Consider the following 17,825-nt stretch of genomic DNA (forward strand, 5'->3'; position numbering starts at 1 on the left):
CAGTTTTGTGCTCAATGGCTATGTATTTTCTTTATAAATTTTTCGTTTGAGTTTTCAAGCTCTTAATCTATTTTCTTTTCTTAGTTAAAAAGAAAATAATGCAAAGCTGTCTCTCTTTCTCTACGAATCTGTTTACACTAGAACACCAGTTACAGGAGTTGTCTCTCACTCTTGTTGAAAAGTAAGGTGAAAATTAAAATTGCCTGATTTGAAAATTTTGGATGACTGTTCTCCATTTCACTCGGCAGGTAGAGATAAAAGATTAGTGTGATAAAAGTGCTGCCACAGAGACCAATATTCTTAAGATATTAGTAAAATTGTCCATTCCATATTCTTCACATATCTGACAAAACCTGAAATGGGGATAGGTCCCAGGAGAGCAGCTTTTATGCTCATCATAAAATGGTTAGAAGCCTCATCAGCAGGGACGACTATGGCCATCTTACAAGAAGGAATCTGCTTACTGAGATTCCTGTATAATGGAAGACCAAATTCTTCTCTTGTTCAACAAATAATTCAGTCAATAGCATTTTACTTCAGCTGTGCCCAAGGTCCCACACTGAAGGGAGCAGTTTTAGACAAGACATTTAATAAATGTTTGAAGCACCCACACATAAAATTAATCTCCACAGGTCTCCTCTAATGTGGGTAGGTATTACAATTTGTAGTCCACTAAAAGAAACAGAGAAGTTACATTTTTGTTCAAGGCTCCCAAGGATATTAATGTTAATGATGGGACTAAATTCCTCAGTTTTTCCTTCTGTGCTCAAATGAGTCTGACATGCTTCTTTATTACTTTTGTTAAAGTAGGGTTAGAAATAATTTAGTTTACTCAAAGTTACCTGCAAAAGATATAAATTTTACTAACCCAATAATAAACACAACTAATTTTTTAATGATTTATTTAATTGGTCAAATAACAGAAGACAGACTGAAATGGCTAAATTTTGATTAGGAAAAACACTCAAGAAGTGCAGACTCTTAATCATGAGAATCTTCTATTGGAAACATTGAGTTGGAAATTTCTTGAGAACTGATCTTTTGAAATTTCCAAAGCTTCCCACTTTAGCCAAAAAAGAAAAAAGAAAGAAAAATATTTTTCTGCTGTATTATGTACTAGAACCATGGAGGGCAGGCATGAATGAAAATGAAAAAGAGTGAAAAAAAAACTAACCACCTCGGTAAAATTTTGTTCAAGATTCAATTTGGAAATCTGTATATTGCATTTTTTTCTACAATTAATATACAATAATTATTTAATCTGAAAAAGAAAAACCAAGAAGTAGGAAAAGTTACTTTTAAAAAATATTTCACATGGGTCTTGTTTTATCTAGACAAATTTGATGTTAGCAAGATTATAAAATAAAAAGATATATTTTATACATCAAGTGATTTAAATTTTTGCTTTTGTGTACAAAATGACATTTTGGGCCACATTTAAGTACACTCATAATTGCACATTTTAGTGTTACCAGTTGAGTTCTTATACAATTCTTTATACTTAACTTTTTTTCATTTTCAGATAAATGTATTTTAGAATATAGTAGCTTCAAGCTGACTTTAAATTAGTGTGATATGCAGACTTTTTTTTGGCTAAAAAAAGGAATCCCATCTGGACAGTAAATGGTAGAGTGAAGTACTAGTAGCCAGGAAAATACAATTTTTAAAAATAAAATTAAGTTTGCTCTCTCTATAAGGATTCATGTCAGATCAAACTGTGCAGATTGACTCTGGCAACTTTTTCTTATGAATGGATGGCTTGAAATTTAAACGTATTCCAAAGCTAACTTGTCTCAACCTGCTCCTGATTAATAATAAAATGCATACAATCAGAAGATAGCTACCTAAACTATATTTTAAGCTTTATTTTGGTAAGTCTGGTTATAGAATTGGAATTAAATTTCCCAATGTACTTTGTAAGGGAGCACATTAATGTATCCTGTAATTTCAGAGAAACTATAAAACTATACTTGTCTGAAAATTCCTGAAGTTGAATTATCAGTTTGAATGTAGAGACAAACTACTTGACAGAATTGGTTTTTCAAATCAAAATTTGCAAAAACAAAGGTCAAGTGTATTGCATACTTAGAATTATGGAGCTTAAAGTCAACTAAAATCCATATGTGATTTAAGTTAGAGAACTGTTGAGTTCACAAGTCTTGTGATGCCAACATAGAAGCAAAAGGTTTTAGAATTGTTTGATGAATACTGATGTTGTTGATTTGCCTCAAAAAAGAAAGTGCTCCCTGACGTTTCTTGTTCTATCTTATGAGAAATTGTACGTTGGCAGCAAGATGTCATAGGCTAATGAGCCACCCTATGCAACTTCTCTTAAACATCTCTAGAGAGTATCACTCAGAGCACAGGGAGCAAGACAAAACAAGGAAAATTGGACTCTGGAACATAAATCAGTAGAGAATTTACACATTGAAATTTTCCATGACAATATCACTTTTAATCACTTTAGTCAGGAAACTTGGTGCAGATAAAGTGGAAAACATTAGCAATTTATAAAATTGTGAGATAATGACAGCTGGATTTTTTTTTGTTTTTACTTATTTCTATACAAATTTATGTTATGTGTTCACTGATGTTATATGTAAATAAGTGTCTAAGCATCTATTTTAGGTGGTGGGGAACATAGAAAAGTACTCATATCTTCCACTGTGGTCTATCATATTTAGAAAAAGAAAGTATAAACAGACAAATGTTAATATCTTCATCTTTTCTTCTACTAAATTCCTGTTTAAATATTTTCTGGAATAATTTAACACAAATTCACTGTCAAGAGTGTACTTGAAGTACACAGTTGCCAATTTCACAAGCTAAAAGACTGCTTTTACCTATTAATGTTACTGTAGAGTGGAAATTCTGTCCCATTTCTTTAAAAGTTAAGGTCACTAGTATGTGCTCATAAAGATGTAGGCATAAAATCGTTTCAACTGACTAACACAACCCTCCTTAGTAGCATTTATATTGACAGAAGCAGAAAATAGCTTTGTTTGCTACAAGGTAGTTTAAAAAGCACCATGGCTTAAAAAAGTAATCTAACTTATCTACGTAATTCCTATTTGCTGCATGGCGGGAATACAACGCTTGCGTAGTTACATAGATTTTTCTCTCAAAATGCCAGTTAACCATTACTGTTAATGGAAACTGCATTTGTAGTTCTTACCATGATGGAGGTGACAAAGTAAAAGCTTTTATAAACGAATTCAACTTCAGTGGAAACCAAGATAAATTCATTTCAAATCAAAAGCAACCAAGAAAGAGGGTGGCCTAGAAATTATAGATTTCAAAAAGTTTTGGCTTTACGAAGGAAACTGTATCCTTGGGTAGAATAATTTTTACATGGTTGACTGGCCTGGGAGTGTTCTTGCAATTAGTCATTGGGGCTGTCACATCTATAGGTTGTCTTTTCTATCAAAAAGAAAACAAAAGATTGGAAAACAGCTAATTTTTCCCCTTTTACTACAGTTTTGCTCTAGGCTGCTTTCATGCAATAGTCTGTGTTGCATGTTTTCTACTTGGCAAATCTAAATGAGATGAGAATCACTCTAGATTGCAATGTCACTTCCCAAAACTTCCTGGGTGGAACGTATGAGAACAAAAGCATCCGTACTTGTCTGCATTTAACTTACTAGGAATAGGTCTAAGGACGTCGGGGATGAGAATCTCCACCAAAGCCTGGTACATCCCATGGTCACAGTTACACATCCATTTCAGGATAGACTCATGTTTGCACAGAGTTATCAGCTTTGCTTTCGGAAGTCGACTTTCTATTTCACTCAGATTGCTGGTGTGAATAAATGTAGCAAATGAATAGATGGCAAATGAGGATAAAAAAGAAAATGGACTTTAAAAATAGTTTTAGTTTATCAAATATCACTGAGGTTAGAACTATATCACCATTGCACTGGTGCCATACAGCTGGATATATATAACACTCCCCCAGAGCTGCCTGTGCACGTTAATACTTTCTGACGGTATGAAAGGCAGATATGATACTAATTCCATGAGGATGAATTAGCTCTACCGCAGTCCCCCAAATCAATAAAAAGGGGAGCTACAACACACGCTGAAACCTCAAGAGAGCAGTTTGTGGTTTATTTTAATCTATTCATTTAATGTTATCAGGTAAGGTTCACAACTGGTATACATATCTCTAATTCATTAGCTGTGACATCTACTCAGCCACTAAAATGAATTGGAAAAGCATATTGATTCTGACCTTGATTCAGTAATGGTAGTGCCATCAGTTGGAGTAGAGGGAGAATAGCGCCAGAATGTTTGCCACAATTTTTCTATCAGGCTAAACTGAAGATTCACAACAACGTCCAATATTGCCTAAAAAACAAAATGGTTATCAGTAATTACCTCACAATATTTCTTATTGGGCTGTGTGAGGAGTGCATAATGTAATGGGACTTAAATAGTAAAGACACCTTTGGGCTCATAAGTTAACCTGGTGAAACTGGACTAAATTTTGCCAACAGAAGGAGGGAAACAAAAGAGATGGGCTAGGGAAAAAAAAAGGGAAAAAAACTCTTGAAAGATTGAGCAGGAGAACTTGTGTTCCTCCTGTAATGGCCTCATACCCCACCCTCACTTTTACCTCTCTTTTTCCTCCATTTTCATTGCTTCCCTTCCTCTCCATTTTCTTCTCTTACTTGTCTTCCATTCCTTTACCCACTGCTTCCTTCTGCCTTCCTCTCTTCCTATTCTCAGACCCAGAAGGGCATAGAACAGACTCAATTCACATCAATCCTCAGGGGCTCAGTGTGTCCACTGGCCATCAAAGAGGGCAGAAGTGAAGGGTGTGGAGGTGCTTGTGTGTGGCAGATGGACTTAGGACTAAATTAGTTCTGTCTAAGGCTGCTGACCAGGGGTTCCAGAGTGTTCCGAGCCAAGCAGAGGCTGGGGCAGAAACTACAGAGTCAGGCTGGCCTTCAGAGGACAGCAACTGTCTAGGCAGAAAAAGAGCACAGCGAGCATATCTCTTTGGTCACGCAATGCCTTCCATTCAGTCCTATCTCTGCACACTTCCTTTAGAGAGCAGCTTTAAGACTATCCCTTTTCTAATCTTGGGGGTGAGGGCCTCACCTCCTCCTTAATTTTATCTCATACAACCATTCTCAAGCTGCATCAAGCACATTTTTTTCGATGCTAAAATTTTGCACTTTTACTAACTTTTGATGATCATATTTAATTTCACCCTGCCATGGCAATTAGTTTGTGAATTTGCCTTCAGATAAAAGCAGTCATAAAACCAACAAATAACTTGTTTGTGCAAAGAACACATGATTCAGTGATTATTTTGAGCATCAAAGACGGAAGACATCAGTATAATGTGTTTGATGTTGTCAGCATCGGGAACGACGACAGGTAAAACAGCCCCATTGAGACCTATGCAATTCACAGAAGCTAAGGGACAACATGGGGCAATCGAGAGAGACAATCTGAGTATTTTAGGCAAAAAAAGGAAGCCATAACTTCATAATTCTAGAGTCTGTGCTACCTGTGTAGCTCTGGCCCTATGTATGACACATACAAAGAATAATTGATGTTCTATACAAAAATACTTTGAGACCAATTCAAATATTAAGCAAATCTGTTTGGAGGCACGTTCCGGGAACTAGCAAGAAATGTGGCAAGTAGTTAGATAATGAAAATGGAGGGAAGGGGACAAACAAATTAGCACACTCCTCACCCTTTAATATCAGCAGCAATAAAAATGCAAACGAAAGCCCGGAAAGTACAGGGCATAAGGATGTCCCTCCTCCCAGGCCAAACCCAAAATCTTCTTAAGAGGGAAATTATTATAGCTGCTTTCTCAACTGTGGCTTAGGCACATTCCAAGAGACATCTATTAATGAAGGAACTATTAATATCTTATATAATACCTTACATATCTCTAACTATGAAATTGCTGTAAGAACACTATGCATATGTTAAAAGAAAAAAAATTACTCTTGGAGCAACTTGTGTAGAAAATTATACTTGTTCCTTACATAACAAAACTGTTGATATAGAAATATTAAAAAGATACAAAATATCTTCGATAAATTGTGAGAATTCCAAATAACAGACAAAACAGGTATATTATTAATCTTTCTTAAAAACGTAAACTGGGGGCCGGCCCCGTGGCTGGGTGGTTGGGTTCGCACGCTCTGCTTTGGTGGACCAGGGTTTCGCCAGTTCAGATTCTAGGCGTAGACACGGCACCGCTCATCGAGCCATGCTGAGGTGGCGTCCCACATAGCAGAACTAAAAAAAGGACCTACAACTAGAATATATAACTAGGTACTGGGGGGCTTGGGGAGAAGAAAAAAAATAGATGTTAGCTCAGAGCCAATCTTTAAAAAAAATAAACTGTAGGAAATATAAAATAAGGCAAGTAAAGAATTCAGCGCATGTTAAATTCAGTAGCTCTTCAAATTAAATAATTTCAAATAATTCTTTCGAAAAGGACATTCACATCAGGCTCATTTGAGGCAGTTTTACAAATGAGTAAAATATTTTATCATTTGTCCACCTACTTTCAAATATGTTCAGATAAAATATATAGGCAATATATTTTAAAATAATCCATATTCTAATGGCTTAGGACAAATGACTATTTACAGGACTGGATATGAGACTCAGGCACCTATGTTTCAAAAGTTTGGAAGTTTGACAGGAAAAAATAATCAGAATTCTTCATTTTCATGTATGCCACTATGCCCCATGAGAGACGGCATGAATGCTGGTAACTCTGAAATAAATGGGGATCATTGTATGCACCGCTATTTCCCACACAGATTAATTACTGTACATGTTCATGACTCTTCATATAGAGTATTCCCCAAAAGTGGTATGTTAATGAAAATTTTGTAATCCAAAGAATATTCTCATTTTACTGGGGGAGTTTTTCAATTAAAATAAGCTTATTATACATTCTTGAGTAATGTGAATAATCATGCTCCAACTTATATTTTGAATAAATATGAGAAACAAAAAAAATCCCCATTATATCTCTATAGGCTAGTTTGCTTAAAGCAGGTTCACCTAAACACAGAGAAATGAGAAATTGCTTAGAGAATCTTTATATATATCTTTATTAAATATATATCATATTCATGTAGAAAGAAAGAATTTTTCTAGATATGTAAGGATCATCCAGAAAATCTCTAACATTGGGAAAAGCATAGTAGTCAAAGAGAAATTATTATCTTTCATCATTCCAAGAAATGTTGGGAACTGGCAGAACACACTGAAAAACACTTCTGGCACACGGTTTGTTAATAAAGAGAGAACTTGCTCTTGGTTGTTAATAATCTAGCACTCTTGACAAGCACTCGGATTCACTCAAGCAGTTGTTATTTCTGGAGTGGGAAAAAAAATCGGTGAATGCTATGAGCTGAGACTTCTCATTGCATACTGCATTGTCAGCAGTCAGGAAGACTGCCCATGAAATCCAGAGGATTATCTTTTACTCCTAAGTAGATCACAAATAGCCCTGGAATAAAGCTACTTAAATTCTAAACAGACTCTTCTCTCAAAAGGAGAGGTACTTAAGAAAACTCTTACTGCAATCCGTTATCCCCTTTCTACCAGGTGAGCTACAGGTACATGAACACGCTGGCTTGGAGAGAGTTCACCTCCCGGAGACAACGTAGCTAATTCTGATGTGGGATATTCCGAGAGGGAGTAGGAGCAGAGATGGAAAATACCAAGAGAAACCTTAATTAACAACAAAACAAACAAAACTAGAGCCTTACTGATCCCTGGAAGGAACACCTAAAGTACTTTATTAAACATTTCCAGAAAATATTTTTGATAGAAATACACACTTATGGTGTAAAATTCAAAAGGTACAAAAAGTATGTTGAAAAATTGAGTCCCTTTCCCTGACTCCCAGTCACCCAGTTTCCTTCACAAAGACGACCACCATTAACATTTTGTTTTTTCTTCTGGAAAGATACATATACATGTTCTTTTTCATTCAAATGATAATATGCCATATACACTGTTTTGCATCTTGCTTTTTCTCTTAAAAATAAATCCTGGAGCTTGTGATATTGGTACATTTAGAGTTGCCTGTTCTTTTTAATGGCTACATAGTGTTCCACTCTATAGATTGTACCATATTTTATTTATTCAGTTCCCTATTACATATTAAAGTTATAACTAATCTTTCACATTAAAAACAATAATGCAAGTTCCCTTGTACACTTATCTCTTCACCCCTAGGTAAGCATTTTTCTAGGATAAACACCTAGAAGTAGAATTACTACACCAAAGGATTCATATTAGGATATGCTAAGAAGACAGAGAGTAAAATTTATTCTCTCTTTCCTGCAGTCTTCACTTCTCCAGTCTGAGACAAGAAGAAAAATTAACTTATTTGTGCTCAAAGAAATATGAACTAACGTCATCTGCCTCTAGGAGTAAGTTTGATTATTTTGTTTTAGCAAGTTGTCTGGCAAAACTTAGCAAGTATTCGTAGTATGTTTAAAAAGACTTACCTCACAGTGCTCTCGATAAAGACTCTGCAGTGACTTGATATCCTCGAAGGTAGTACCATCTGGCAGAGAAGAGATTTCAACTTCTCCAAACTCTGGAAGTGCTCGAGATGCATCTGTTACCATGACAACACAACAGAAAAAAGCTATTGTGGATGGTGCCAATTACAGATTAATGAGGGAAAATTTAAGAAGACTAAAAAAGAAAATATTTTAAAGGTCCGAGGTCCAAAGAGCAAGGACTTTTCAGATTAGTACTTTGCAAACAAAACTGAGCAACATCGTCAGCACAAAAGAATAAAGGGAATACTCTTAAACATGTTGGAGAAACTAAATTTTCATTACAATTATACTGGAAATATAAAGACATCACAGTGTCTCTCAATATATGGCCCCTATTAAAAGAAAAATAATCTCAAGCTGGCCAGTATCAATTTTAGTTATTTTATTATGTTACTTAAGTATATAAAAAATAAATCTAGCTTTAAACTCATTACACTCGCACCTCTTATATAATCATAAACCAAAAGAGCTACAAAATAAATACAAAGAAAACTACAAAAATAACATTAAACTTAACATTAATTTGATGTGATGGATGATGCTGTAGTCCTCTAACTAAATTACCTCTCGCAACATGAATACGGTATTGACTGCTGTGGCACAGGATCTTTTGAGTTCGACAGGCCTATACCAACAGGCACTTCATGGTGGCTGGTTCTCCCATTACTCTTCTATATTCAAATGAGCTGTGAAACCTTCCTCCACACAGAGCACTGGGACATCATTTAGCCTTCCCTTGGGATGAAGGCGTAATTTACATAGTAAGTCTCTCTCTGTTCTTTTCTCGTTAGCTCTGGACAATTAATGAAATAGATTTTGATGCCTGCTTTATCATAAATGCAAATACAAATGTGGAAACTAAAATTGCAGAACAATATTCATTCTAGTTTTCTAGGTAATCGAGAATATGCTTTTATTTTTTTTAAATTATAACTGAAATAAAAACACAAAATAAAAAAATAAAAATTCCTGTCGAGAGCTCACATGTCCACAAGAATACACCTGAGGACTTTAGTTTGGGAAACGCTGCTATAGTATTTTCAACTTCAGTAGCTGTTCTGACCTGAAAGTCCATTTTAGTTGTCTTTGTCAAAAAGTGCACATAGACACATATACACACACACAGACACATACACACATGCACTCTCTGATAACTTCTACTTATCTTGACCTGTTGTACGAAAACTATGCATGTTCATCTCTAGAAGAGTTATCAAAGTGCCATTTTTGCACCTTTGGCTATGACAGGAATATGCAAAATGTTCAAGTTCCACTTCCTAACTCTTTAAATAAAAAGAAACATGTATATCATCTACAAAATTACAAAAATAGAAAGTGCTGTGATCGACTTAAAAGTATAAATTACTGTTTAAACATTTACAATTTTTTTCTAATTTGAGACTATGCATATGCAACTTTATACACAGGAAATGAGAATTCTTTTTGGCACTTGAAGTTACTACTGAAAGTAAACACAACACAATTTTGATCACAAAAACCTAATTAATACAAATTCTGGAGAACAATTTCACAGCAATGAGCCTTTAATTTACATACATTTAAAAGTCCTACATAGTTGAGATTTTTAAAAATAATCTCTAGTGAACATGAGAAAGTAGAAATGAACTGGAACTACCACATGATGTGCACAGTTTCAGCACAAAGAAAGTCTTCTATGTAATTAACATCTGTAAGAGACATCACATTTAGAGAAAATACTACTATTGTTCTCTTGTTTTCAAAATCCTAATAGCAACTAATATGCATTACACCTTAACATACCTAAAAACTGTTGATGATGTTGACTTTGGGCAATTACAGTTTGCTCAACAGATGTGCCTGTCTGTTGACCACTTCCTGTGAAACCATCTGCAACCCCATCCACTTTCTGCATAGGCTTGTACCTAAAAATATTAGATGGGAAAAAACAAACCAAATTATTCCTTGCTTTTTTACACTACACAAAACTCCCAAGGCATCCAATTTTATTCTATCTTTAATGTCTCATGATAGTTGTAGGATTTTTTTCCCTTGACAGTCTCATAAAGTTAGGATGAAGAAATTTTTTCAGTTGTGAAAAGAAAAAAAGAGGGTGGGATGTAGGAAGGGGACCCATTTTTGAAAATTCAGTAATTTACTTAAGAATGAAAGAGTTCTGAGGTATTTCTTTGGACAGCAGTGGGAAAGATGTCCATGATTATAGTTTTAATACATGGTTTGAACATAACTTGTAATGGCCAATGGATCAAGGCAGAAACATTTTAAATACAATGGGATTTTAATATGAACTAGGATCTAGGAGCTAGGGCCTGAGAAATGTTAATGAATGGCCTTCAATTGATTAATATCTCCAAAATATGATTCAGACTACAAACTTTATCATACTATTTTTCATATCTCCTAAAACCTCCCATCCATCTCAACACATTCATCTCCCTTGACTCCTATCCATATCTGCAAATACAAAGACCATAAGCATCAGATTGCAGCAAAATAAAGGCAAGAATCCATCTACAAACCTAGTTTACCAAGCTAAAAAAAAAGAATCAAAGACAACTATAGTTATGTATTTATCTTTAGGTCCTCCTCATACAAACTCATGAACTTTCCACACTGCTAAGACAGAGAAAGTACGCAGCAGCAGCATGGGCAAGAAGGAAAGACTGCTTGGGAGAGAAATAACACATAAAAAAAAGAGCTGGGTAGGTCTCCAGGGATAAGCAAATACAAAGTAAGAAATAAGCAGCAACTACAATTTCTTCTTTTGCTAATATTTCATTTATTTTTCATTTTAGAAATTTGGAAAAACAGATAAATGCAAGAAAACATTAAAATCTACAATAGGCTTATTACCTAGAGATATCACCATTCACTTTATAATATTTTTTCCTTTCATTTTTCCCCATTTCTAATTGTATTTATAAACAAAACCACCTAATAGTCTCAGGATCCAGACACTTGACTCTTATGTTAATATCATAAGTCAACTGCATCATGAATATGAAGTTATTGTGAATAACAATTTCCCTGATACATGAAACAGGATATACGCAAGACGCCTGCACTCTGACGACAGATATGAAATGAACTGACTTGGTGAAACATACAAACTAATGCTCAGGTTGCCTCAGCAAATGATTCAATCTCGAATGTTATTAATTATAACTTAGATAAACGAAACTTCCAAGAAAAATTGTAAAGTCACTCATAATGACATTTACATTTATTTCTTACATGACAATATATCAGAAAGAACTATGAAAAGCAAAAATAAAGTCAGAAGATGAACAGGGTGAAAGAAGGGCACAAAATACTTCATTCTTGTTACCGTTCTAGTGATGACCCCGTACCACCAAATGTTGGTTACTGCTTTCTAATGATATAAAGAACTCAACCCTATTTTTTAATCAATGGAAAAAACCACCTGAGGGTACTTTTCAACAGGGGCTATATCAAGAGATGACATAAGGGTTAGTGTTGTGGCGTGCTAGAAGTACCATTTATGAAAAATTGAATGTTTTTCTGATTTTTTTCCCCCCTTAAAGAATCATCTTAGAGAGGCAAAAAAAAAAACTTTGTGAGGCAAGTACTTTGAGTCCTTGTGTGGGGGAGCAGTTGCTAACCATTCTGTTCTAGAAGACTTGAATGATTTTATTCTTTGGGAGTATATTTATGGAAGTTTCTTGTCCTTATCGATCCATTCCAGGTTTCATTTGACTTTAGCCTCCCTTTTCCAGCTATGAAATTTCTTATCACTAATAAAATAGGCTAAAATTATTTAATCATGTTTCTTCATTTAAGTTAACGGATTTGGGATTCATGAGGTTAATAAACAAAAGTGGTTAAAGGGATTTGACCTATTTACCCTGGAGAAAAGAAAATGGAAATATTTTCTATAGACTTTGATTATATTCAATTTTAACACAGGATTAGAGAGTAATTACCAGACTTTGCCCAGCTATGCTTTATAAAGTTTTCTTTGTCCAAGACAGCATCTAGTATACTACAGATGTTTAATAGGACAAGTGGAATTTAACCATAAAAGGAAATGACACATATTCCTCTAGGACTGTTAAGTTTTCAGAGGACAGATGCTATGTCACAGTCTACTGTCATACAGTGCTTAGCAAGCCTGCAGGCTTCAAGTAAAATTATCTGCTTCCTTAGAAAGATGTAGACAGTGGAAGTTCCTAGAGGAAAGAGATATTATATTTTTAATAGCACTCAAAATCACAATACATTATAATTAATGTATGACTATGCTTAATAATAATGATATTGAGTGGGAAGCACGGGTTAGAGGTACATTGTATTATATAGGGGATGGAAAATACATTGAGATTAGTTTGTAAAAAGGAAAAAAGTTGGTAAATTCTGGAGAAATTGTACAGGTCAGTATTTAAGAATAAATCTTATATAGGAGAGGAGAAGAAAAAAAGAGGAAAATATAGTCAGAATTAGGAAATGGGTGGTTTTATTCTAACCATAAGAGTAACAAGGAGAACAGTAGATTGAACTGATCGGGCAGAGACGCACTATGTGGATCCATTCTTGGTTGTACTGTCAATAGCACCTCGGTAAACCAGAACCTTATGTTGTATGTGTGGTTGTGGGGACAAGTTTGAGAGGGGTTTGTGTTATAAAGAATGATGTCAGAAAGGGCAGGAATATGGCTCATGTACAAAAGTAGTATTAATGGGAGCCTGTAAGTATGAGAAGCTTCCACGTAGTGCTGACTTTTGCTTTTCCTGTTTTGTTTTAAGTAATAAATCATGTAGTGGCATATCCACCGTGCGTTACCTGGCATTGGATTGGTACTTAGAAGGAATCCCCAGAAATCAGAAATGTTGAACTGAGGAAAGTTAGACGTTCATTTTCCTGATGCTCTAAGGAAAACATGCTATCTCTGTCCATCACCTGAAAGGGCTGGGTCTTCCCAGAGAAGGAGGGAGTTTAACAGGAAGTCAAGAATAGCCACATTAAAAACAAGCTAAACAAGCATCTGTGGAAACTGTTTCTTCTTGGAAGAAAGATGGTATTCTCTTATATTAGGGTTTGAAACCTAATTGTATATCAGTATCTGGGGTAGCTTTTCAAAAAATTCAAATGCTAGGCTCACCCTAGAGCTACCCAACAAAATCTTTGAGAAGGGGGCTTAGGAATTAATTATTTTAACTAGCTTCTCAAATGTTTCTTAAGTAGCCTGCACAGAACTAGTCTGCAGGAGCCTTTTGATTTGATATAAATTCCTTCAGCCCATCGTTGTAGAAGTACATCCATAACAGAGACAAATCATTCTTTATAAAATAAATCATCAATTTTCAATTTGTTTTCCAATAAATGACATTTGGAATGTAAATAAATTATCTCTGGATGATAGATGAATAAGTGAATGAATGTTCAAGGTAACATATTTCATTTTATCATACAATCAATTGATCTCAATGTATATCAAATCAATTTAGCAAGTACCAATTGAGCATTTACTATAAGTAAAGCACTGTAAGTTCACGGTTTTGAAAAGGCTGTGTCTAAAGAGAATTTTTCCAGGGCGATTTTTATATTCTACTGACTTACATGATAATTCAACATTATCTTAACTCTGGTTGAATTTCAACTGACCTTTTAGCATTGAAACATAGCTTTCAGATTTCCTGCCTGTCTACCTTCTTCACAAAATAATCACCACTTAAATAATAATTTGTAAAAACTTTCTACTGAAAGAGAGGCTTTCTACTGAAAAAAAAATTCTATGTTGAATCCTTAAAAAACTGAACTCTTTAGTATTTAAGAGTATTGTCTCCCTTTAACTCCATTTATTTTATAAATTCATTATTTTTAGATTATTTTCTTATAGTAGATTCTTAGTGCTTCTGAGTTGTATGTGCTCTGAGAAAGACCTGTACTATATCAAATGAAGAAACAGCTCTTGGTTTTAAAATTAGTAGGAGGCAAATGATAATTTTAACAGCTTGCAACTCCATGGGCAATCAAAGCTGAAGTTGTTAATGATTAAGAAATCAAAGGAACTCTAATGCTTTAATAGCTAAGTGTATGCATGAAACCTGTCACTAACACAGAAAACTTGGAAAATTATTAAGAATCTTCCCCATGGGGTTAGTCATAGCTGTTATTTAGAACTTGGACAGCTGTAACTCTACTGTAAAATAATATCTCATTCTGTCAATAATCTCACATGTACAGATACTGAAGGAGTCCAGTGGAAGGTGTCACCATTGAACTAACCATACTGGTGGAAGGATTTTCCAGACTCAACAAAACATTTGGGAAAAAGTCCCTTTGAAGCAGATGAAAAACACAAATGCAAAACCTGAACTCTAGAGGCAAAGAGAGTCATTATTATGTTTATAACTCTAGGAAGTACACAATCACTTGATTTGCATGAACAAATCTAAATGCTGAGCTCATAATCAAGAGGCTAAAATTTTTCTATTGAAATCTTGAGATTCTCTTTGGAAAAACTGTCCCAGAAAATCTTTAAATGGCTTGAGCTCTGAAATGAACCAAATGATATAACCATGAACAGATCAGAAGAAAACAGTAAATGTTAAGAGTGCCATTCTTTCAGAATAGTAACTGACTCCTTGATGTCACATTGAATATGTCTATATCTAAATGACTTCTAACATCAACCCTGCTGGTTAATGATAGTTATTCCATCTCTTCAATTCTCTTTGGTGGCTCTCACGGAATTTGTCTCTTCATTAGCTCTACATCTATAATTGGGCAAGAGAGGAGGAAAAAAATTCAAATGGGGTAGTTGTATTAATTGCGGCTATTTTAGTCGAAAATGTGGGAGAGGTAGGGAAAGGAGGAAGTTGAAGCTGTTCGCTAAAATAAAAGCTGTGGATCATTCATTCATTTCATAAATATTTATTAAGCACTGACAATATGCTCAGTTGTTCTTCTAGGTGCTGAGAATGTACCTAAATGTTGAAAGAGATAAAACTGATTCCCTTATCTCATGAATTTCTTCACTTAGACCTCTGAGCATGGGTAATTTAGGGCTAACTGTATAGAACTGACAGATTCTTGCTACAAATACACATGACACTTCTTTTATCTACAGCTGGCCCTTTCTGTTAAACTGATTCCAAAGGGATGCTCCCACTTCTCTATTTGGAGAATGACAACCTGACTACACCTGATGCCAAGATAGCAACAAAAACAAAAAAGGGCATCTGAGGCTTTATCTAGGAAAAATATAAATTAGCGAGCCTCCAGCATATAGCAAGATTAAATGGGCCTCAGTTTCCGTATCAGTAAATAACAATATAATTGCCAAATGAGACTTGCATATAAAGTGCTTATTGAAGAACATTTTAAATGTTCAATAAATGTTCATTGGAAGGATAAGTGGTGACTATTACTATTAACAAACTTTACATGAATTACTACAGTTAATAATTACCGAATTGTGATGATTTATGAATTTCCTATCTTCAATGGAAGGTATGTTTACCTCAGGGACTGCTTCAGGGGCATAGCGAACAAGAACTACCTCAGTGCCAAGATTTCTTATTTGTCTCCAAAATCCAAATGCACATGCACCTCATCTTCTTCCCACTAAAGACTCCTGCCACCCTCAGCTGCCTCAGAGCAATTTACCAGCCATAGATGTTCAGCTCTGTAACAACCCCAGGGAATTCCTGGTCTAAGAGAGAAATGATCAGCCATTAACATCAGTCACAGTAGAAAACCACTGGCCAAAGAAATGGAAGCCAAACTTGCCTAACTGCCAGGCTTCATTCTTCTCCAAAACAGTCTTATTAAAGAAATACTTTTTTCTACTGCACAAAGCATAATAATGATAAAAATAATTATTATTTATCTAATACTTGAATGTTTCCAGTTATAAAAAACCTTTATATACTTTTTTCCACTTGAACTTCAAAACAACCTGTGAAGAGGTCTATTATTATTGATTTTCTCTTGCAGATGAAGAAACCAAGATTCAGTGAAGTTTAGTCACACACTCTGCAGAAGCCACAAAGCAGCCTATACTCAAGTCCCTATTTCCCTATTTTAAATATAGGGTTCTTTCCACTAGTCTATGAAACTTATATTAAGAAAGGTCTTTTAATGAGAAAGGTCCTTGGCCTCCCTCACTCCCTAGGAACACGCATGATTTCACATCTGTTTACAGCCAAAGCAAAAGCAGCCTTGCTGTACCATCTTTCCATGTGGCCTCTATCCCTCCCCTCAGTGCCACGAAGGGTCCTTCTTTCACAGGATCCAATTCCTGTGAAGAGACCATTCAAAGAGGCTAGAAGTGGCACATTTCCCCACTTATTTGGGACATACTTACTAAAGTGTGACTTTTCCCTTTATTTCATATGCAAAAATTTTATTACATGTGTGTGTTCCTGTTGGGTTATCTTACCTCTTTAAGGGTGGAATTCTTATAAGAATAAAGACAAGAGGACTGGGTTCTAGTAGTCCTGGTTGCTATACGATCGTGCAGAAATTATCTACCCTTTACAAACTTCAGTTTTCTCATCAAGAGGATGAGCTGGACCAGTGATCTCTTCATTCCAGCTATAACATTCTATGATTCTGTGATATCTCTTTCAGATGTGATGGGCATGTTCTATATGCAACTGTTGGTTGCATGTATCTGCACGTATTTTTTGAAAGAATGATAAACGCAAATTAATATCTTGAGAATGGCTACTGAGATCAAATATAGCCAAGAACATTGTCAAAAGCACCTGGCTCTAACACCTCTTTTGCTACTAGGATTTGGAAGAATACCTAAAACATATGTGCCAACACTCTCTATGAGCTTCTTTTAAATATTAAAAATAAATTGCAGCAAACATTTTTCCTTAGTTTGTAGAGTTGAAAATTACTGATCTCTTGCGGTCAGCCCTGTGGTTGAGTGGTTAAGTTTGCGTGCTCTGCTGCGGGGGCCCAGGGTTTCGCTGGTTCAGATCCTGGGTGTGAACATCGCACTGCTCATCAGGCCATGCTGAGGTGGCGTCCCACATGCCACAACTAGAGGGACCCACAACAAAGAATATACAACTATGTACCGGGGGCTTTGGGGAGAAAAAGGAAAAATTTAAAAAATCTTTAAAAAAAAAGAAAATTACTGATCTCCTTTTTGCTGTATAACAACCTAATTTATTTACTGTCTAAAGTAGGGTAAGTAAATTAGTCCATGAGTGAATTTCCTTGACAACTGAAGATTATCTCATTTAAGTGTAGAAGTTATTTTCATATGAAAATATTTTC

General features: G+C 35.1%; 1 protein-coding gene across 16 annotated transcripts in view; it reads right to left on the bottom strand.

Moving 5' to 3' along the window:
• Window positions 1-17,825, bottom strand: part of RFX3 (regulatory factor X3) — a 264,606-nt gene that overhangs the window by 46,557 nt on the left and 200,224 nt on the right. For all 16 annotated transcript variants that reach the window (XM_070248213.1, XM_070248210.1, XM_023627284.2 and 13 more), the window contains 4 exons: window positions 10,350-10,471; window positions 8,508-8,620; window positions 4,232-4,347; window positions 3,642-3,796 (listed from right to left, as the gene is read on the bottom strand). In XM_070248213.1, coding sequence (XP_070104314.1) covers window positions 3,642-3,796; window positions 4,232-4,347; window positions 8,508-8,620; window positions 10,350-10,471 — 506 coding nt within the window. The remainder of the gene's footprint in view (window positions 1-3,641; window positions 3,797-4,231; window positions 4,348-8,507; window positions 8,621-10,349; window positions 10,472-17,825) is intronic.

This window comes from Equus caballus, chromosome 23 (genome assembly GCF_041296265.1).
Source record: "Equus caballus isolate H_3958 breed thoroughbred chromosome 23, TB-T2T, whole genome shotgun sequence".
NCBI lineage: Eukaryota > Metazoa > Chordata > Mammalia > Perissodactyla > Equidae > Equus > Equus caballus.